The sequence below is a fragment of the Balaenoptera physalus genome (assembly GCF_965194825.1).
Source record: "Balaenoptera physalus genome assembly, chromosome: 3".
Classification (NCBI taxonomy): Eukaryota; Metazoa; Chordata; class Mammalia; order Artiodactyla; family Balaenopteridae; genus Balaenoptera; species Balaenoptera physalus.
The window spans coordinates 145,557,139-145,580,185 of record NC_138890.1 but is presented as its reverse complement, the minus strand read 5'-3'; the positions used below and the strand labels follow the sequence as shown (position 1 = coordinate 145,580,185).

General features: G+C 42.3%; 1 protein-coding gene across 4 annotated transcripts in view; it reads right to left on the bottom strand.

Moving 5' to 3' along the window:
* The window catches only part of LIFR (LIF receptor subunit alpha), a 91,820-nt gene extending 81,449 nt beyond the window's left edge, over nt 1-10,371 (bottom strand). Inside the window, exons 1-2 of one of the 4 annotated variants that reach the window (XM_082453694.1) lie at nt 10,049-10,371; nt 3,172-3,264 (exon numbers count right to left, since the gene is read on the bottom strand). In XM_082453694.1, the coding sequence (XP_082309820.1) occupies nt 3,172-3,200 (29 nt within the window). In that variant the 5' untranslated portion in view covers nt 3,201-3,264; nt 10,049-10,371. Of the gene's footprint in view, nt 1-3,140; nt 3,265-10,048 lie in introns of those variants that run through there. The other 3 variants (XM_082453695.1, XM_082453696.1, XM_082453697.1) reach the window with 3 other exon arrangements.
* Nucleotides 10,372-23,047: the final 12,676 nt, after the last annotated feature.

Genomic DNA, 23,047 nt, shown 5'->3' with positions numbered 1-23,047 from the left:
ACATTAAAGTATTATTAATATGAAACATAAGCTATTATTGTTGTCTTTATTACTGTCCAAATTATTATAAATTCTTGCTTCAATATAAACCTTACTCAAAGTATTCTTATCCCTTCTCTCCATAGGTGAAACCTGCTCCCTATTGTTTTTCCACAGCTTTACTGAGGTACAACTGACAAATAAAATTGTATGGATTTGAAGTATACAGCATGATGATTTGACACTTGTATATGTATGCTGTGAAATGATTACCACGACCAAGTTAATAAGACATCTGTCACCTCACAGCTTTCTTTTTCATGTGTGGTAAAAATGCTTAAGATTTACTCTCATAACAAATTTCAGATATACAATACCGTCTTATTAACTACAGATTCCCAGAATTTATTCATCTTATAGCTGAAAGTTTGTGCCCTCTGACCAACATCTTTAGCTCAAGCGGCTACTTCATCACTCCCACTTCACCTACTCCCTGTTTTATAACCACCCACACTTTTGGATCTCTCAAACTTTTAGCAACGTAAGGGTAAAGCATCAGTAGATCTGTGTTTGATAGCTTTAAACACATTGAATGCTTTCTCACCATTTGAGTTTAATCAAAAGCTTTAAGAAAAGGGCATGATGGATTGAGCATGGGAAGAGCAGAGTCATTACTGCTGCACGTGTCATTATTAGGAAATAATGTCTCAACATTATTAGGAAAGTAAAGACAAACTTCCAGGGCCGGGCCTGGCTGGGGCCTTGTTGGGGCTTCTTCCCCTTGGTCTGCACTCCTGCCAGGTTGCTCCCTGGTCTCTGGATTCCCAAGCCTCCATGACACAAGCTGGAGGCCCCCTTCTGAATCGTCAGTCTCACATGCCTGAAATTTTCCATGGCTCTCCCTGGCCTACGGAGAAGGTGCCAGCTGTCAGCATGGCATGAGGCTCTCTGCTGTTCCAAGCCGCCTAACTTCAGTCCCACCTACCTTTGCCCTCTGACCCACACTGGCCCTGTGCTCGAGTCCCAACAAACACGGCAGGCTCTGCTGTCCTCTGTGTCACTGCACACCTTACCCTCTACCCAGAATGTCCTTCCTACTCCACTCTTCCCTGTCCATTTAACAAACACCAACTCGTCCTTCAAAACTCAGCTCACATCAGCTCAAGGTTGCTCCAGATCCAACCTTCCTCTGTGTCTTTCCTTATTGGTCCCCAAAACTGAGACAAATTTCAGTTGCCATTCATCTAGACTATCAGTGTTGTCTATCTGGTAGTAGAATTAAGAAGAAAGTAAAATATTCCTTATGTTTTTATCAGAAGCATAAAGACAAAAGGCAGATCAGACCCTCTCAGCAATGTCTGTGACCTCCTCTGTCCCTGTAAGCATTTGAGTTTTTGATCCCAGCAATACAGCCCATGGAATGCGTGAGTACAGCAATCACAACTTTGACTATTTGTAAGTGAGCTGAAAAGTTCCAAAACAGAGTCACCTGTACTTTTATTGAAGTTTGCATTTGAGAAAGAGTAAGTTGGCTAAACTCTAGGTCTAGACAACAGCTTAAGGTCTGCAGGTCAACACAGTTTGGTTGCTCTCCCTTTAATATTACATACTCAGTACATCTCAAGAGAGATAAAGGGTATTTCTTTGTGAAAAGAGATCCCCCCACCACCACTAAAAAAAAGAAAGCTAATTGCTGGTTCCAGCGGAGGCCAATGAAGTGGAATAGGCTGTGGAAAGCAATGGTGTAGATGGAAAAAATGTGAGATAAAGAAAGAATAAAATATTGGCTTTGCTAGTGGCTCCAACCTGTGACATGACTTCTACATTCTTTCTACACAGGAACAAGAATAAATGATTTATGAAACTGTCTTCTTTTATTAGGCTGTATCAGGGAAATAAAATGCAAGGTCAGTATTTGCCATAAAGGTCCCGAGACACTTCTTATGAACACTGAGGGTGTACTTTATATCAAAACATTTACAGCTGCTGCCAAAACTGTCCCTACACAAGGAACAAATTACAAAATTAATGTATTCTTATATACCGTCAAATGGAAACCTTAAACTGCAGGCTTTTTGCCCTCATCCTCAGTGAGACCACGTGCTGGAATTTCTCAAATGCGGTATCGATAAATTCTATCCACCTTAAATTTATTAGTAGGAACCCACAGCAGTAATTTTACACTAGATAATCTCAAAAAAGGCATATCCTTCATAGAGGATATAGAGTAGCAATTTTAATACTATTAGCCCAGGATATTCTCACAGATATATAATGCAAGTCATCACTAAATCATCAGTGAATGTCAAGGTGAAATAACCTAGTCTGCTCCTCATGTACTTCGTAGAACAAGCAGGAGGCAATGTTTGTGTTCACTGAAAAGTAACATCACGACATAGTTTCTTTTAAAATCGCAAGAGAGGAAATGAGGCCCACTTGATTGTCAGCTGCTGTAACACACCTTTTACTGAGTGGGTGTGCCTCCTGGCCCTGAAGTGCTCTGGTCACTTTCCTTGGCATGCAAGTAGTGGGGGCGTGTCTGCCCTGCCCACTGCTGCATATCTGATGCCTACCCGCTGCCTGGGGAAAAAAAGGCCCTTAATAGTTGCTGAATGAATGAATCACATTTCATTTTAACAACTCTATAAAAGGAAGAAAGATCGGACCCTGACTTTTGAGAACTTATCATACAGAACTACGGAAACCGATACAGAAGGAAACAAAGGAGAAAAAAAAAGCTTTTGATTCAAAATAAAATTTCTTGGCACTGGAAAGCATTTCAGTTTTAAAGTAAATAATAACTCAACAAAATATTTCCCAGTGACCAGAAGAAATGAAATATTTTGTCAGAATGTCATAAAATGCTTCTTACAACAGTTGATATGTTATTCTGCTTAGAAATCCTATAATAGTAGGAATATTGGCCTTAATCATAACAGAATAGTGAGGGAAAGGTAACATTTATCTAACACATACTACTGGCAGGCACGATGAGGTGGATATTATTATTCCCTTTTACAGGTAAGAAATCAGACACAGAACTTGTCCAAGTTCGGTGGGCTGCCTAACCAGTAAATGAAAAAAGGAAGCTGCTCTCATTCTCTTTACTCCATAATATGCTCCTTACGTTGGAAATTCAGGAAAATAAAAATAGTAGTCACCTGTAATTTCAGCACAAGGAGATATTCTCACCTAACATCTGGTGTATAGTCTTCCGGCATTTTCCAGCATAAGAAGTAGAAAACTGCACACTCCTGCTCGCTCGCTCGCTCTCTCTGCCCCTTTCTCCAAAAACAAACAAAAACACCTTAGATCCACTTACACATGCTGTTTTGCAATCTGCTTTTTCAGTTTACAAATTTTGAGTATCTTTCCAAATCAATAAATACTTTCTTACCTCACTGTCAATGAAGAAAGGGTTTTTCATTACAAGTATTGATATATACCACAATTTAAGTAATCCATCTCCCTATTATTGAGCATTTAAGTTGTTTCTAGCTTATAACTATCATAAACAAAGCTACAAAAATCATTTTTGCAAACTAAAGGTTGGGTTTTTGGTGCACTTTTTGTGGAGGTCACCAGAATCTGGAGATGAGTTTCCAAGCTTGGGAGGGCACCCCACCCCTCGCAATCTGAGACACCCCACTATGTGGGCTTCCCGCCAAGTGAAGAATCACTGTGCGGGGAGAAAGCTCCTGGCAGGAATACGGTGCCCACACGCACCGCGTAGGCGAGAACCACTGCTATAGACTGGTCTCTGTGCACACACTTTATTTTTTTTTCCTTAGTTTAAATTCCTAGCGGTGGAAATGCCTGACTAAGGGACATGGCACATTTTTGAGGCTTCCGGTGAGTAATAAACAAAATTGCCCTCCTGGAAAGTTATAACAATTGAAACACCCACCAGCAGCATTTGAAAGTGACAATCCCCAAAAACCTAATGGTTAGCTAGATTTGTTTGTAAACAATCAAATCCCTATATGGCTCTAAGTTTTAAAAATAGTGAAACTATTGATAAAACATAGCTAGAAAAATAGCAAACAATTCAGACAACAAATGCTAAATTTTAAAGTACATACGTTTTCAAATACAAAATAAAAACTTGAATGACACCGGATCCCAGCAGACTGAACAGAAAGAATATTACAAGATCTAGTGACACCAGGCTCTGAAAAGTGCCAAGCTAGTAAGTAAAACTCCACATTTTCATTTGCCCATCTGGCTAATATTAGGCTTAATAGTTTGGGCTTTAATAGCAACATGCTCTGTTGTTTAACAAGAAAAGAAACTCATGAAACCATGTATTCTTTCAAATTTTATAAGTATTATCTTATAGCTAATGTGCCATCTTAAGTTCTCAAAATTCTCTTATGTATTCATTTATTCAACAAATATCTGGGCTGGGCACTGTTCTATGGAGACACAGCAGTGAACCCCACAAATTTCCTGCTGTTCCAGAGGGGAGCTCAGAACCCTGCAGTTAGGAATCAGCAAATCGTGGTTACAAACACCAGTCTGGAACTACTGGATTCTTAGGCAAATTAGAACACCTCTGGGGCTTGGTTTATCAGTAAACTTAAAAAAGTTGACCAGATGATCCGAGGCCCCCTTCTGGCCCTTAAATTCTATACCTTCTTTGGTTTTGTTTGAATGCTTAAGCTCCTATTACTCGTAAATGCTTTGCATTTTACGTTATATACAGGACTATATATAGTCCTTCCTTAGAAATCAGAATGAAGCTCTCAGCCCCCTCCTCCCAAATTTTACATCTACAGTAAAACTTTGGTGATCCAGGTAACTTCAAGGAATGATACAGGATAAGGTTCGTGTTAGATGAAGATTTATGCTCCCGATTTTAACTGTTTGTTTGAAAAGGATCCTAAGATGTTCTTGCCTCCTTCGCTTTTGAACTGTATGCACTATAAATACTACAGCGTGAAACATGAAACAGGACCCACTGGTGTGGCGGCAGGTCTCCAAGCCTGGGACTGGGAAGGCTGGCACCCAGCTTTAAGGTGGCACGCTGGCAGCTGCAGCACTAAGTCGTGATGGTGGAGTCTCACCTCTCTCCAGCTTACCCTCATCCCCAATTCAAAGGCACATTCTGTCTACAGAATGTCTACAATTCACTGCCCCACCAGCATTTTCAATATGAGAAATGGGAAGCATTACTTCTGCCACCACTTGTTATTTTCCACCACATGTTCCCACCACCACTGCTTCAACTGTCCTCCGATCCAGGGTTTCCTTGGAGAAGCCTGCTCCTGCAAGCAGTGAGAAGAAGGCAAGGGGCCTCAGTATCCCAAGTCACCCTTAGGAAAGAGCCACACACTTTATGGGAGTATTAGCGCCTTCTTGTGGTCTTCCAGGATACTGCCACTTAATAATACAGATACAGATTCTCAGCTACTGGCACATACTGATTCCCAGTCTTCCTCTGTATCTGCCCTACAAACCAGAAGAATGGGTAGAGGCAAGATTTTCTCACCTCTCTGCAAAAGTACATGAAAAATTCACCCACCATAAGGTTTTCTTCAACTTCCAACATAAAAGCATAAAACAGTATTTGATCAACACAACCTCTGCTCACACGAGCAAGAGGAGCAGCAAGGATTGGTAAGGAATGTATGTGCTGTAAATCTTAGGCAATGTAAGACAAATCTGGAACTCCTGCATCTCTGTAGTTCACAAAGGAAATGTAAAGGTAGTAGTAAAAGTACTTTAACTCAAGCATCTAAGCCTCAATGTACCAGTGGCCTATAAAACAGATGCGTATGGGCTTCCGCAATTTGCCTGAAGACCTTTCACTGCAAGGAGAGTGATGAAAAACAAAGGTAACTTGATTTAAGATTTTGGAGTCACAGAATCCATCCTTTACATAGCATGTGCACAGAGCTTAAGAGAGAATGCTGGAAGATAAAATTATCTTATATGGGAACAACTTATTGGGTTCAGGTATCAACCAATTAGGATAGGAAATAAAAAATCAACCCCCCTCATTCTGCAAGATCACAACTCCTGGTATCGAACAGGACCTCAAAAGTCACAGTTAAGAAAAAACAACAGATTCTAATTAGGCATCTACAACAATTGTTTGGCACAAAACTCATTTCCCAAGCTTTCAGTTAATATAAAGGAACATATATTTAGAATGACAAACAGATTAGAAGTTGGGAAGAGGAAATACCACAGTTCCTGATACTCCCTAAAATAGAACACACACACATTCTTCCTGTGAGAATTAAAGTACCTGCATAAAATACATACATTTTATGTGCTCATTAGTCTGTCATCTGCCCAAAAGGATTCAAACATTCACTATACCAAAAAAGGCATCTCTGAAATTTTTACACTTAGGCAAATGGCTAATCCACTAAAATCAAAGATGGAACTTCTAACTAAATTACTCAGAAATCACTATAATGTCCTGGAAAATTAGGCATGCTTTTAAGGCTTCATACTCTAATTTCAGGGAATAGAAATCAAATGCAACTGACTTAAAGCAACAATTTGAGAGGATGTGTTAACAGTAGACCAGATTTGGTAATGTCAAGGGCCAGAGCCAAGATGGAAAACTCAAAAGACTCCCAAATCTAGGTATTTTGACCAAAACCAGGCAAGATTACTTCTTAAACTCTCTAATTATTCATTAATTCTATAAATATTCACAGCCCATTCTGACCAAGGCTGTTCCTGGCACGGGGGAAGCAATGAGGAACAAGCAGATCCGTGCCTGCCCTCCTGGAGCTTCCAGCAGGTGGAGGAACTCCACCACCCAAGGTCTCTTTCCCACTTCTATAAATGTTCCTTGACATATGCAAATACCCAGGACACTAGCCCCAGTGCCTGCTCTCTCCTGCCAGCCACTTTTTCATCATAAATTCCAGCCACACAGGCAGCCCTCTGTTCCTCTGGCATGCGAGGCTCAGCCCCGCTGCAGGGCCTTTGCATGTGCTGTTCCCTCTGCCTGAGTCACCATTCTCCAAAAACACACTCAACTCTCAGTTCAAATCTCTCCACCTCAGAGAGGCTTCCAGGGCCACTCAGTCTAAAACAGCAGCCCCTACCCTGCCCCTGTTTGCCACAGCAAACCTATTTTATCACTTTCCCAGCACTTATCACTCTGATATTATTGCCTTTATTGCTTCTCTGCTTTTTATCCACCTCCCTCACTAAGATGTGAACTCATTAGAAGGGGATCTGTCTGTCCTGTGCACTGCTATATTCTTAGTTGCTAGAAAGTTGCCTGGAATATAACAGATGCAATATTAGCAGTTTTGTAACACAAGGACAGGTACTGAATAACAAAGGAAAAAGAAAACACCTTAAATGTGAAAAGATTTGTTTGGTCAGTTTAAAAAAAAAGGATTATTACAGTTTCTTACATTAGTCCTAAAATCATTCTCAGAAATAAGCATAATGGAAATATAAAGCTTAACATTGGCTAATACTCAAATTATATAATGTATTTGGCTCAAGTGCTAGCTAGCATTAGTCTTACTTCTACAATTTACTCTCTTTTAAAAGCACTCTAAGAGACCTCAAATTTTAATTTTAAAAGGGCCAAATACTTTCTAAAAGCATACTCCCTCTTAAAAGTTATGAATAACCTTCTCCCAAAGTGTACAATTTATAACCATACTATAGGAACATTAAAATATGAGATACTGGTGATAATCTACAGAAGGCAGGGATGTTAGTGCCTAATGGCAAACAAGTTTTACGACTGATAAACTGCCTTTATCTTCAACTTAATCAAAGGTACGAGCTTTTTCTCCATGTTCAAAATATTCAAACTCTTAAGAATTTTTCTTACAGATTATTCTTAACAACTTATATCTATTCTTTTATTTCTTTTGTTGAAACAAAGAGCTAAGGTGTTAATCAAGGAATACGACCTTAGTAACTGGCCTTGATGTCTCATGCTTCACCACAAAGACACTTATGGATCCTTATGGATTGCTTTGAAATTATATAAAAGGAAAGGGTGTACCTTGGAGAGAAGGGGCATTTATTTCCTGGACATGATGCAAAGAAGTAAGCTCCTACTGCCTCTGGGCCTTTGGGAATAATTGAAAGCCACTTAAAAACCTCAAAAACTAATGTTTTACAATAATTCTATAGCAAAATAGTAGAAACAACCTACCGCAATAAAGAGGTTAAATAAATTATGGTTCATCCTTAATGGAGTACTGAGCAGCTGTTAGAGCATGAGACAGCTCTTAGGTACTGATGTAGAGACTGCCAAGATTTAGTACTCTGCGGGGAGGGGAGGGCAGGGAGCTGGTGCAGAACAGAGTATACAATGCGTCCTCATTTGTGGAAACACAAATAAAAAGAACACATACAAAATGTTTATACTAGCATAGGCTTTATCTGGAAAGATATACACAGGAGTTAGTAACCCTGGGTCCTGGGGAGAACAGGGTGCAGTGAGGCATGGCCTCGGGGAGAGAGGTATACCTTCCACTCTATAGCTTTTTATACATATTGAATCTTCTACAGTGTGCATAGGTTGCCTGTCCCACAAATTAATATGATAAATCTTAATGTTATAATAATTTATACTATTGCCAACATATTATTCAGTGAGGACCATCAACAAGCAAAAGCTTTCAAAAATCACAAAAGTTTGTTCTCTTCAACAGCGAAGTTCCTGATCCTTATTTCCCAGAAAAGAATCCCAGTCTCAGCTAATTAGAGAGGAGCACTTGTGATCTCACCTATTACAAAGCAAATAAGCCTCAATTCAACCCTTGGAAGGGAAATCTAAATCGAGCTTGTACCTACCTAATGAAGCCTCCAAATAAACAGTTTCCCCTTGGCTCTAAAACAGAAAGTCAACGTAAGAAACAAGTAAGAGGACAGTGCTTTTAAAAACACACGCTATACTTAGGTTTCCTTTCCCCTGCCAGGCTTAGACAAGGAACCCTCCGATACTAGTGAAATGTGAGTTCAGATCTGTGGCAAAATCAGCATTTAAGGGAAGGGGCAAGCATCATTTGCACTAAACGAACACTTTAATATTTCTTTTCTGGGGGGGGGAATTTGCTTTAGATTTAATTTAAGAATCATTTTTGGACCCCTGACTAAATGATACTACTAAGTCACTTAATTTTACTCCAAGCAAATTTTTTTTTTAATTAAAGACAAATCTGAAACTGAAAACGAACAAATCAGAAGGCAAACTTTAAACTGAAACCTTTCTGTTGAAAAATGTATCTTAAAAGAACACATTAAAAAATGCAAAAAATTCATTTCCATTCAAACGCCATTCAGTATCAGTATATACGCTATATCAATATTTGACTGCAATAACACACCCATACAAAAAGGAGCACACAGGTACCCAACTGCAAATAAAACATCTCATATATTTTTGGTAGCCAAAGGTGGGGACGCGGACGGTGGAGGCCAGAATCATGTTATTCAAGGCGTACATTCACAGCATTTGAAGCACAGAGTTTTCTGTCAGACACAACTCAGGATTCCAGCTCCGTCTTTTGAAATGACGCATTAAAAGTGTCATCTTTTACGAAGCCTAACTTTGATCGCCAACTCTTTAACTGGTTTTCATCAGTATAGCGCCTTCGGATACAAGCACATAATATACAGGTGAATCAAATACACCATGAATACGGAAGGGACAGAGAACTAGTTTAATGAAAAGTTGAGGCACGGGGTCACGAAATCACTTGGTTGATTACATCCCTTAACAAAAATAAAAATTAAAGCTCCTTCCCATCCCCCAGGTAGCCTGTGGCCTCAGAACTCGCTGCCCTACGTGGGGCAGAAGTTCGCAGCCGGGGAGTCGGCGTCCTCTGGGAGCCGAGGGTGGCCCAAGGGTGTTTGGAGAGCAGCGCGACCTGGCGCGCCCCACCCCCCGCTCCCGGTCACTCTTCTCGGACGCTCCCCGACACCCGGGCCGAAGCCGGCCGGAGCGCTGCCCCCCGCCCCCCGCGGGCCGCCGGGCGCTCGCGGCGACGCGCCCACGGGACTGGGCTCCAGGCTCCGCGGCTCCCACTCCCCGCGCCTCGCGCCGCGCCCACCCGCTCCCCGTACTCACGAGCCGCTCCCGCGCCGCTATCTCGCCATCCCAGGCCGTCAGCTTGGCCGCCTCGGCCGCCGCCCGGGGGCTGCCCGGAGTCCGCAGTCGCCCGGGGGCTGGAGGCGTAGAGGAGGGGGGCCGGGCACAACCCGCCGCCTCCGCCGCCGCCGTATTGCCTCCCCGGTCCCAGCGCTGGGCTGCTCCAGGCGGCCACGGGCGAGGGTCCGCCCGCTGCCCTCCGCGAGCCCCGGGAGCCGCCGCCGCCGCCAGAGCCTCACGGAGGCAACAGTAACGGCCACGGCCAGTGGCGAGACGCTCCAGCGGGGACTGCGGCGCGCGGGGGCGGTGCCTGCACGCCGCTCGGCGGGGGGCGCTGCTGCCCCGGCCCCGCCCCCGGCCCCGGCCCCGCCCCGCCGCCCGCGCGCCCCCGCGCCCCCGCCGGAAGCCTCCCGCGCGCCCCCGGCGCCGCCCCCCGCGGCGGGGCCGCGCGCGTCCGGCGCTCGCCGCGGGGCTGCCCCTGAGAGCAGGAGGAGAGCGGCCGCGCGCGGGGGCCGAGTACCGAGGGAGGTGCTTCCGCGGAGAGTCCAGTCGCGAGGCCAATCTCGGAAGGTCATGGAAGAGTCGGGGAGAGGAGCGGCCCAGCTGGTGCAAATGCTCAGGGAAGGCCGGCCTAGTGCGCGGCGGCCCTGTGCGGAGAGCGGCTCCCAAAACGCTGTCAATGCGCTTTGCAAACATTGCATAGAGGAGAGGACGACGTGGGGCCGTGTTTTAGCTTCCTTTGTAAAGACACACGAAAACCAGCCTCTACGCCTGGGCGGGGGTAGGGGGAGCGATTGCTTAGATTTTATGAGTTACCTAAAATGCCCCCATGGCTGGGGCGCTGCCGCTCAGGCCACTTTCCTCCTCCCCAATGCAGGGCTCCCTCAGCCCGAGAGGGCCCGCGGGAGTATTCTGAGAGTATCCTGGAGCCATCTAGTCTTGCCTCCAAGGCGTGGTGGGCTTATTTGTGCGGAGAAAAAACGGATCCCTTAATGGGGTGAGATTTTTTCCTCCTTGCATTGTTCCCATTTCCGCAGTTTCACTTGGCCTCGATTTTCTTCCAGAGTAATGCACCAAATGTAATTAGCTGGAGAGCGTTTGATGGCGCAGAATCGTGGTTTGAAGATGTTTACGCTCTATGCCGGACGCGTCTGATGATGTTCTCTTCGACACAATTAATTTTGCAACGTTCAGAAATGTGCCAGATGGAGCCCCTGGCACGCAGAGTCACAGGGCTCTGCAGACACACCTTCAATAGGAAGCCAGCTTGTTTGTTTCATTTGTGATTTATTTGATGCACCAGCACCAAGGCCAACGTGTTTTTTAGAGACCTTTGGATGAAATTCCTGAGCAATTTCTAAATTAGCGAAACGAAGCTTATCTTCTGAGATAACATTTCCCTGTTGATAATGTAACTAAAATGGGCGCAGAACACCAGCAAGTACATTGATTGAAAAGTAGGCTCCCTAAATGAAAATATGTGTTTCGCAGTAAGACATGGTCCCCACTAGTCTTCTAAGGGCCAGCTTCATCTGTGTGCATATTTTGAACGCCAAAACTAAATGCTTCCTATTATCCCTAAGACCTAGTTTGCAAAACAGTCTTCTACTATGTGTACTGGAACCCCTGTTTAAGATGTACAATGTTGCTTTTTCCGTTACCCTGGTTCTTGAGTCCTCGGTGGTTTGGGAAATTTATCTTATTTTTAATTTTTTAATGGATGAAGGGGTTCAACAAAGGCACAAGTGCCTAGGGTCTAAGAAAATCATGATGCAGCCCCTACATGGAGTTGAGAAATTCCTTTCGTAGGAAAAATTTGTAGTTAATTTTAAACATATTACATAGAATGCTAACTTCTGTGACTGTTTTATATATATTTAAAGAGAAAGATACAAAGAAAAATAGAGAGAGACATAGAAACATTTGGGGGAATAATAATTCCTAGCATCTATTGGATACACACTGTGTCTGGCACCATCCATCACCTCATTTAATCTGCACAACACACCTGTAAAATAGGTACTGTTATCACACCCAGGGGTTGATGCAGGTTTTATGAGAAATTTACACAATTTGGGTAACCCTCCCAAAGGAAAAAGAAAAACAAAACAATATAGCACACCCAAGCTGCTCCAGCACTACCCAACCCAAGGGAAAGTGACAAAGGAAAAATCCAAATAGAAAGAGACCTCAATCTCAGCTGATGGTGGTTAAAATATCTTACTTTTGCCAGCTGTCCAAAAACGTGACCACCTGAATGTATTGCTAGGTCTCCTGCCAGGGCCTTGGATGTGGGGCTGGAAAGACGCCTTAAAGCTTACGCTTTGATTAGCTAATTGCCTCTGATGTATACCCCCATTTCATAGTTCAGGAAACTCAGGAACTTGCCACAGCTTCTAAGGAGCACCTCGGTGCCTGCACCATGCTGAGGTCTGAGGTCTGGTTTGAAAAGCTGTGTTAGACACACTTTTCATGAGAAATAATGGATTTTATATTTCCATAACAAAACCAGGGCTTTAAAAATATGTTAGCAATTTTCTGATTATGACCAGAAACTCAGTGTGCAATACTTGATATGGTTCTGCTATCTGAGTTGATAGTAGTAAAATTTCCTTAACTATTGTTTAAAAGGTGAATTAGGGCTTCCCTGGTGGTGCAGTGGTTGAGAGTCTGCCTGCCAGTGCAAGGAACACGGGTTCGAGCCCTGGTCTGGGAAGATCCCACGTGCCGCAGAGCAGCTGGGCCCGTGAGCCACAATTGCTGAGCCTGCATGTCTGGAGCCTGTGCTCCGCAACAAGAGAGGCCGCGATCGTGAGAGGCCCGCGCACCGCGATGAAGAGTGGCCCCCGCTTGCCACAACTAGAGAAAGCCCTCGCACAGAAACGAAGACCCAACACAGCCATAAATAAATAAATAAATAAATTTAAAAAAAAAAAAGTGAATTAATCACTGTGGGTTCTTAAAGGAATTTCAACTCAATTTCGCGTGCCGCGGATTGACACCATTTTTATTTCCCTTGTCATAGACCAGTCTATGTTGTAAATACTATTTTATATAATAATTACTTTTTTTTTACAAAAAATCTAAGATGTTGCAAACTAAGTATCAGAACATAAAGTTGTTTCGTTTGAAGTTTATGTTGTATAATATGACGAGTCTGACAGTAGTTCTCATTCAATGTTTGTTGAACAAATAAAGAATGAAATGGAAATGATTACATAATTAGAAGTAAGAAGGTAGATTATATAATAAGCTAAAATTGAATGGGAATGAAGCAGCAAAAAAGTTGAACTTAAACTACTTGCTGGATAAGCAGAGCTGATTTCTTTGTTAATTATTTTATGCCCAAGATTTGTGTTCTTCTTTCTAGCTATTGGCTTTTCTTTTCTCCCTGCTTTTCTGTTTTATTCATTAAAAAAAAATCTTTTTGTAAATAAGATTTCATTTCAAATGCTTAAATATAAAAAAAAAATCTTTAAGTGAAACAAAAATCATAATCACACCTGTAATGAAAATTTTGGAAATGAAAGACTTTATTCTTTGAAAGGATCAATCACTCACAAAAGCAGCAAATGTGAGATGATGGGGTTTTGTTATTAAATTACTCATATCTTGGCCCATACGCAGGCTTCTTGGGATGTGTGATCTAACATGCGTACTGTTTACCAATCAGTGGGACAAGATATGGCTTTGTTCCTGGAAGAAATTTTGGAAACAAATAAAAATCTACAAATTAAGCATAGTTATTAGCCAGCGAATAGTTGAAATGAGTGAAGCTGTTCTTCACTTTAAGCCTGACTAATAAATGTAGATTTAAATTGGTTTATTTTAGAGCACAGTTTTGGACAAGATACAAAACTTGAATTAGATATATGACAAGAAGATACATGAGAATAATCAGCTAATTTTCTCTAGATGTTATGTTCTTTACCCACAGTGGTTTGGAATGTTATTTGAGGGGCATGAAAAATGCAATAAACACCATGAAAGATATTATCTTCCCTGGATTCTGTTTAAAATATTCTCTTTCAAATAGAAAGATTTCAGGGGTGTTATGTAAACTATTTTGGTAAATTATTATATCCCCAGCATGGCCACAACAGGATTGCATTTTGTCTTTTGCTTATTTATACTGTGCCTTCTTTCAAAGAGACTGAAGGTGGTTTACAATGAAAGACAAATATTAAACAAAAAAACAAAAACAAACAAACCTTCTGGCTAAGACAAACAATAACATTTGAGCACAAAACTTAGCTCCAGGCTTCCCCATAGCCAAATGAAATAGGGGAAATGAAGGTTTTTGTAACTCTCATTGTCAAGTGCAAGGAATCATAAAGCAGAATTTATTTAGGAGAAAGTCTTTTCTGGCTCAAGCTTGGAGAGGAATTTGTCACAAGGGTCCTTATATGATGGATATTCAAATGTCTAAGTTAACAGGGACACTGCATGACACATCATTGGTTTTGGCCACCTTTTGATGACAGGCAGAGCTGATTTATTTTTTCTGGTGAATAACTTTGAAATTGCTATTGTTGAAAGTAAATAGTGGACTCCTATAGAGTTATTATTCTTTTTTTATTCTGCCCTACGAAGGCAAGCCAAGGACATAATATCAAATCTTGGTTTTACCAGTTTCTTTCTTTATAAAAAGGACTAATTAAAAGTACCTATCAGAAGGTGGCAGATAGGACAAATGAGTTAATTTCTATAAAACCTCTTACGGGGCTGCGTTGAATATTCTATAGTTTTCCTCAGGCAAGGGGTGTACATAATAGTTTTTCCGGGGCTTCCCTGGTGGCGCAGTGGTTGAGAGTCTGCTTGCCAATGCAGGGGACAGGGGTTCGAGCCCTGGTCTGGGAAGATCCCACGTGCCGCGGAGCAACAAAGCCCGTGAGCCACAACTACTGAGCCTGCGCGTCTGGAGCCTGTGCTCCGCAACAAGAGAGGCCGCGACAGTGAGAGGCCCGCGCACCGCGATGAAGAGTGGCCCCAGCTCGCAGCAACTAGAGAAAGCCCTCGCACAGAAACGAAGACCCAACACAGCCATAAATAAATAAATTAATTAATTAATAATAAAGTGATTTAAAAAATCACTATATGTGGTCGTGAGGTGGTTATAAATCCTGTTATCCTCAGTGGGTAAAGCCTAGGAATTAGAAATTGTTTGATTTGAGAAGCACTGAGTAAGGGGGGGGGGGTCCTTTCCCCTGAGAGACTAACATTTAGTTAACTCCCTGGGTCCTAAGACCTGTCACCTCAAGAATCTTGTTAAAATTCTTATACTTCTGAGAGGTTAAAAGTCTTAAGCTGTTAAGGCTAACTCCCAGAGCCAGAGCCTAGGGTTGGGGAGGGAGTACCAGGAGTGTGGAGAGAGCCACTGAAGGCAGGAGAGGACACCACTAGCAAATCCTCTCTTTCTGGAATAAACCCTGCCTGCCCCCTCTGCTCTGCCCCCTTCTGCATCCCTCCCTTTAGGTCCCAATGAACTGTCCGATTGAAACTTCATTTCAAATCCTTGCCGTCCTCTCACTCAGTCACTGTCCTGTTTCTCTTCCTGCCTCTCCCATCTTCTCTTTTCTGCATATGTGTCCACTCACATCACACGTCTTATCTTTTGGTCCTCCATCCCTTCAGCTTTTATCTCTTCCTTTTGACTTACCAAGCTCTCTCCTCTGTCCTTGCTTTTCTCTTTCTTCCCCTATATTCTTTATGTGTTGTCTAGAGTCACTCAGGGGCAACACAAGACATTCAAATTGATGCTACATTATTCCTTATAGTCCATCATAGACCCAGAATCCTGTGATCATATTCTCAGTTGAGCTAATGGATCCCACAAAAGAGCTATTTACTCCAATCTCGGTGGTGATATTAAGCCCATTATTTAATTTGTTCCTACAGCTACTGCACTCAGTGTGTTGCCAGAGGCATCTTGCACAGATGGAAAAAGAAGCCAAAAGATTAAGGAATTGAGCTGCGGTCAAGCCAGAGGTAGTGGAGTGGTTCGAAATCGGACCCAGATTCCTTAAATCCTTGAATGCATTATTCTTTTTTTTTTTTTTTTGAAAGATTAGTTTTTTTTTTTTAATACTTTATTTATTTATTTATGGCTGTGTTGGGTCTCTTAGTTTTCGTGTGAGGGCTTTCTCTAGTTGCGGCAAGTGGAGGCCGCTCTTCATCGCGGTGCGCGGGCCTTTCACTATCGCGGCCCCTCCCGTTGCGGGGCACAGGCTCCAGACGCGCAGGCTCAGTAGTTGTGGCTCACGGGCCCGGTTGCTCCGCGGCATGTGGGATCTTCCCAGACGAGGGCTCGAACCTGTGTCCCCTGCATTAGCAGGCAGATTCTCAACCACTGCGCCACCAGGGAAGCCCTGAATGTATTATTCTAACTAGTGCACTTAATCCACAGCCTTCAATGTACTGTACAAGACCAAAAAATCTAAAACCGAAAGAGAGTGAGTTTTTGCTTCCAGTTTCTGACTGTGGAGAATTTTCAATGGTTACACATTTGCCAGCAGAATTAACTCAAGGTCTCTAACGTCGGGTAGCTGAAAAATAACAAGTCAGTTAAATAATTAATTTTAATAACTGCAACGTCCCTGGAGTTTCCTTTGGGCACCTAATCTGGTACACCGCCTGGGTCTTATATTGGAAAACAGAAGTGGCCATCACTGTGGCAGCTCCGGCCAACAGCGACATTGCTGTTGATGATTTCCCTGCTGGAACTTAAGGTATCTGAGGACACCGCTCTCAAAGATGTCTGCAGCTCTGAGATTCTTTTCTGTGACATGCCCAAGAAATCTGGTTTTTCTGGCTGTTTAATCACAGAATCTTACACTCAAAGAGCTGACAGAAACCTTAACGCTACCTAAATTAAAATACAATCCAGTTCAAACTCGAGTGCTCATAGAATCTCATTCTACCCACCTAGATAGGCCTAACCTGGACTAAATTGATTAATCTAAGCTCGCTAGATTTTTTTCTTAACTCTAGGAAAGAGAAACAGGTGTACACGTGACCCTCAAGTTGAGAGATGAGTATTGATTGGTTATTAACATGAAGAGTCTTGGCTCTGGGCACTTTCTTTGTGTTATAGGTATTAGTCCCACTTATAGGTGAAGAGACCGAAGCTCAAAGAAGTAAAATAACAAAGATTTGAATTCCAGTCTAATTCGAAAGTCATTATAGTGATTTAGAAGACACTGGCTAAAAGTAGGGTTCAGAACACTTACTTGCTAGATACCCGCAATGAACATTTATTGAGCACTTACGGGGTGCCAGGTACTGTGTACCAACTCACTCCATCCTCTCTGCAACCCTGTGAGTTGCAGGGAGGGTTGTCACCCCCATTTACAAAGGAGGCCACACAGACATTGACAAACCGTGTAATTCAACCCGCCGCAGTCTGCCTCCAAAACCTACACTCCTAATTACTGGACGCTGTGTTCCACTATCAGTGCCAGTCTGACTGCTAACTCTTTTGCCGCTTCTAGTTTCAGGAGCTTCACTAGGATCTCACCTACAATTTGTTGCTGCTGTAGGTGAGGTTCTGACACAGTTGAGCTTTGACCGAGTGCTATGCAGAGCCCTTCTCAATCTGAAGGCCTGGTCTGAATGTTCTCCAGTCTCTGCTTAGCACAATTTGCTCCTCTCCTTTGCCTCTATCGGCATGAATCTAACTCTTTCTCTCATTACATCCCTGTTTCGGATTTTATTACTCAGTGAGATAGATGATGTGCTATTTCTTCTGGGTATTATTTGCATTCTGCCATCTCGTACAGGACTGTGTCTGCAGGGCCTGGCCCTTCCCACTGTCCCCAAGCTTCTCCCGTCTGCACTGAGACCCCACGATCAGAGTTTCACACTACCGTTTACCTCTATGGGGTTACTGCTTCCCTCCAAATGAAAGTGTCTCTGTATTCAAAACCCCAACAGCCAGGAGCACCCCCAGTTGCTTCCAACAGATTTAAAGAGAGTGTAGGTTTTGCTTCTGCCGTACGACAACATCTTTACACACAGCAGTTTTGTTAGGAGTTTCTTAGAATTACACAAGAATTATATTTATTGAGCCCTGGGTTTTCAATACATTTGTCCATCTTTAGGAAGTAAGAAATTTCAGTTAAAGAACAAAGAATATCAATAATTCACAAATACAGTTTTCAGTATAATAGACATCAGTGAAGATTGATCAATGACAACTCCTTTCCTGCAAATGGTAGAAATGCAACCCTTACTAAGTTTGCAAAGCAAGGCAAAAATGGGGTTGGGGAGAGAGCATGCAAAAACATAAAATCTTTTAGATGGCCGTGGAGATTTGTGATCAGGGCTGTGGAAGGAAGATCAATCCTAAATGAAGGGATGCGTGACGGGCAGGTTTATGAGGAAACATAAGATGGGATAAAAACATTCCTCTGTCATCAATTTTAGATTTTTAAATTCAATATTCAATACATATTTATTGAGCACTTACTACATACAAGTGCTAAGGATACAACAGTGAGCAAAACAAACAGAGCGCTTATCCTCATGAAGTTTGCTTTATAAGACCCTTTCAAAACATAGAGTATAATCAATTTCCTATTAGTTAAGTATAAATAGTTTTCTATTGCTCTCTGTTTTTCATTTTTTGTTCCTATCATATCATTAGATTAAGTTTCATACTTAAACGCTTAAAAGCTTAACATTTGATTTCTCAAAGACCCAAGGTTAATTACAGCTCACAAAAGTATTAGAAATTAACATGTACTATCCAGCCTAATATATATAGGAAATTTGTTGTTCCTTTGATTTTAAACTTTTTTTATTGGCTAAAAGTCAAAATAAAATATGCATACATCTTAGCTGGCTTAAAATCAACGCTTTCTTTACTTTAGGTATTTTCTAATTGCTATTCAAGGGAGAGGGAAACAAAAGAATTGTGTTTTTTTCCCAGCCACTAACACAGCAATAGATCTACACATTAATATTATTTTTATTCTTAGTTCCCTTATCTTCTGTCTCTATACTCCGGCTCACTAGTTTCCAAAGATGTTAAGAAGTTAATCCAAGTTTTATGAAAAAAGGGACTCCCTAATCAGAGAAGTTTGGGTGACAATGGATTAAATAAAGTCAAACAGCTTTTTAGATTATAGGCCATTGTAGAGCCATTAGTTCATTATAGATCTCCAATTATAATATAATGTGATGTGATGCAATGTGATAATACAATATAACTTAATATACGGTGTAGAGGACACGGCCCAACATTCATTCTCCCATCTTTCCGTAACAATATCCTGATTTCCCATTAGAGAGCCGCCCCTACGTCATTCTTAGTCCTTCAGTTCTGGGGGTCCATTTCCCATTGCCTTGCTTTAGAAATGGTCATTAGATGAGTGATGTGCTGGTAGGTGTTTAACAACCAGGTCTCCACAGAAAAAAAAGCCTTGATTTATAGCATTTGCCCATTTCCACAGTGTAAATACTCCCACCATGGCCAGTTTCAAGCTACCAAGTGAAATGACTGAATGTGGAGTTGGGAAGAGATGTGCAGAGTTGAGTTGTAGGGGCCTCTAGCACACCTTATCAGATACATCCCAGACTCAGAATCAGAACACTTATCCCTCTGGGTGCATGACTCAAGCCAGACCAGCTCCTTAGGTCTGATTCCTTGAATTTTTTTTTTTTTGGTGGGGGGAAACTGTTGTGGAAGAGGAAGTGTGTTTAGCTGGGTTTGCTGGTTGAAGGAATTGGAACCAATTCTGGTGACCTACTTGCCATTTGGCCCATTTCAAAGGAGGCTGGCTGAGAGTGCAGTAACTCAGAGAAGACAAGGACAGAGCTGAGAGGTGAAGAGAGACCAAGTTCTGGTATCGCTCTTTGAGTCCCTGGATCTGGACCAGCCTGAGCCTCTGGACTTTGCAGTTACGTGAGCCATTAAGTCCCCTTCCCCTTCCTTCATTTCTCTGTCTCTCTCTCTCTGTCTCTCTGTCTATGTCTCTTTCTTTGCTTATTTATTTATTTTTCTTTTATTACATCTGTTTGGATTGGGTTCTGTTCCACTGAAAGAATATGGCCATGCTATTCTTTTTTTCAAAGAGCCTCTCATGGGACTAATATTCCCCAGAGCAACTTGGGAACTGCTGTTCTAGCTTATTCTCCCCCATTCACTTTACAGGGTACTGGACTCTGAGGAACTTCCACTTCTCTGTCTTTACCTAGAAACCTGAATTGGTAACTGTCTTCTAAACTTCTGATGTGACTATTCCAAAGACTGTTCAGATTCAACATATTCAAAACGAAACTCATTTTTCTTTCTACTGAAAGTACACTCCCCCTATGTCCCTGGTTTTCATTAACTTACACGCAAATTATGTTCCTGACCAGAGATATAACAGAGAAAGACACAGTTCTTGCCCTCATGGAGCTCTCATTCTAGAGGGAAAAACACACCATCAAATAGATAAGTAATACAATGTCAATGTCAACTTGAAATAAGTACTTTGGAAAAAAAATAAAGTGGGTTTGAGGGATAGAAAATGACAGAGGTTGCTATTCTAAATGGGATAACTGGGGAGGCTTCCCAGAGAAGGAGTTTTTGAACAAAGAGGTATAAATTAAATGAGAGATGGAACCTAGGGAATATCTGGGGACCAATATGTGCATGGCTGAATGTTCCAGAAATGCAAAGAGGCCAGGGTGGCTGGAACGTGGGGAGCATGGGAAGTGTGGAGAGGTTGGAGAGGCATCAGGGGGCCAGGTTAGGTGGTGCCTTGTAGGGAGGATAAGGACTTTTTATTTTCTTCTGTATGTGATCCCTCTGGCATATGTGTGAAGAGTGGATCATGCCTGTGATGGTCAAGAAGAGAAACAGGGAGGTCATTAAGGGGCCTTTTACAGTTGTCCAGTGGAGACACCATGCTAGCTTAGGCCGTGATTCTTCTAGCTACCTTGGTTGGGCATCTTTGACTTGCCTTCTCTTTCACTTGCTACATACCCGCAGAGATGCCCAACTGTGGGTTTTGTTCCTGCAAAGCACCATGCAGCCACTGGAAGCAGGTTGAGTTTCCCAGGATGAAGACTTAAGGCAGGAAGGAGGAGGTTGATTAGGGAGTGCTCTTGGGATAACAGCCTTTCGAAGAGAAAAGGAAGGAGGCAGGATTGGGCAGAGAAAAAAGTTCAACTGCAATGCATGGAGTTCTGAAGCTGGGATGATCCTTCAGAGCTGTCCCCAGCTGGAGTGAGGGGTAGGGGCCTTTATACCCCTGCAGCAATCAGTCACTGGATGCTAGTCATCCCAGGAAGAGGGCGTGACCTTGGATAAAGGGGCTTGACAGCTGAGGGCTCTGTGATGGCAGCATTCCTGGTGACTTGGAGAGTAAGACCTTTGTTCCTGAAGGGGGGTCTGGGCACTATATCACAATATCCACTACACCATCCCTTTTTACATTTGTTACTGAAACTGCCCTGATTTAATTTCTCATTCCTCCTGCTTAGGCTATAGCCCACCATGCTATCTCCAGAATTATACTCCAAGGAAAAGCCAAATTGCTCCTTGTTGCCTATAGAATTACATTTAGTCTCCTTAGCACAGTGTTCAGAACCTTCTAAAAGCCACCCATCATCTCCCTACTGCCCGTCTCACAATCTATGCAGACAAGCCTATTTGGCACACCGTATAATCCATGCTGTTGCTTGAACCTGAAATGTTCTCCTCCCACTTTATCTATCAAAATTCCATCCTTCAGGGCTCACTCAAATTCTACCTTCTTCTTTCCCCAGAACTTCTATTCTAGTAACTCATTCCATTCTGCCGGGACGGAGTTGCTTATTTCTTAGCTGGGTAAGCACAGTAATGAAGTCCTCATCATTTCACCCCCCGCTCAGTCCCCAGCAGCATTTAGCAGAGTGGGCTCTCCATAAATGTGGGGTGACTTGGACTCTTTCAGCTTTCATCAAAGGCTAGACAATATCCTGAGATGGCAGTAGAGCAGAGTGGTCAAGCAGGACTAATGGATCTCTACTACCTGGGTTCAAATTTGGCTCCATCACTTACTAGGTCCATAATCCTGGGCAAATTTAACCTTTTATGCCCCAGTTTACCCATCTGTAAAATCCTCATTTTCATATCCTTACACCTACTTCATAGGGTTGTTGTCAGGATTAAACGAATTAGTATAACTAGAGCATTTAGAACAGTGGCTGCTACTTAATAAGCACATGTAAGTGTTGGCTCATAATAGGGTCCGTGTCACACCAGTGCCCTTGTTGACCCGTGCTTACCCGTGCTCATCAAGACAGCCACAGAGGAGACCGCTGCCCTCTCTAAGCATGATATATTTAGTGAAAGGGCCTTCACACAGCTCTGCTGCAGGGAAATCTGTTAACAGAGCTCTTGTTTTCCTCTTATGAACATTCCTTTAATGAGTGAGGATACTCTTGCAAAATGTTCTGGAATTCTCTGCTTTCCTGGGGCCCTTTCAATCTGGACTCAGACCTGGTTTTATAATGAATATTATGCACTTTTCCAGTGTTGCAAGCGCAAAGCATAACATTTTGAAGTGAACAGATTCACAGACACTTTTGAACTGAAAAGGTCTTTAGAGATCGCCCTGTCCAGGAGACAAGAAAACAAGGAGATTATGTGACTTGTCTAATTGATAATACAAACTTATCAAAGTTATTAAAGGACAAAGTTACTCAATAACATTATCCAGTTTTTGCCCAAAGACACTACTTTCTTCAGTATGTATAACTCAAACAAAAGTAGATCTAACTTGCTAATTCTCCAGAGAACAAAAAAAGAAACAGTGTTTATTTCTCAGACTTATTGTTTAATTGAAAATTTCTCCTTGATTTGGTACAATACCTAGCAGTTTCATACTTAGCTTTTCTTGTGAGAACAAATAGTGTCCATTATTATTCAGTTACGTATTCATTCATTTACTCAAAAGATATTTGTGGAGTGCCTTTTATGTACCAAGCAGTGAACTGAAAGTTGGA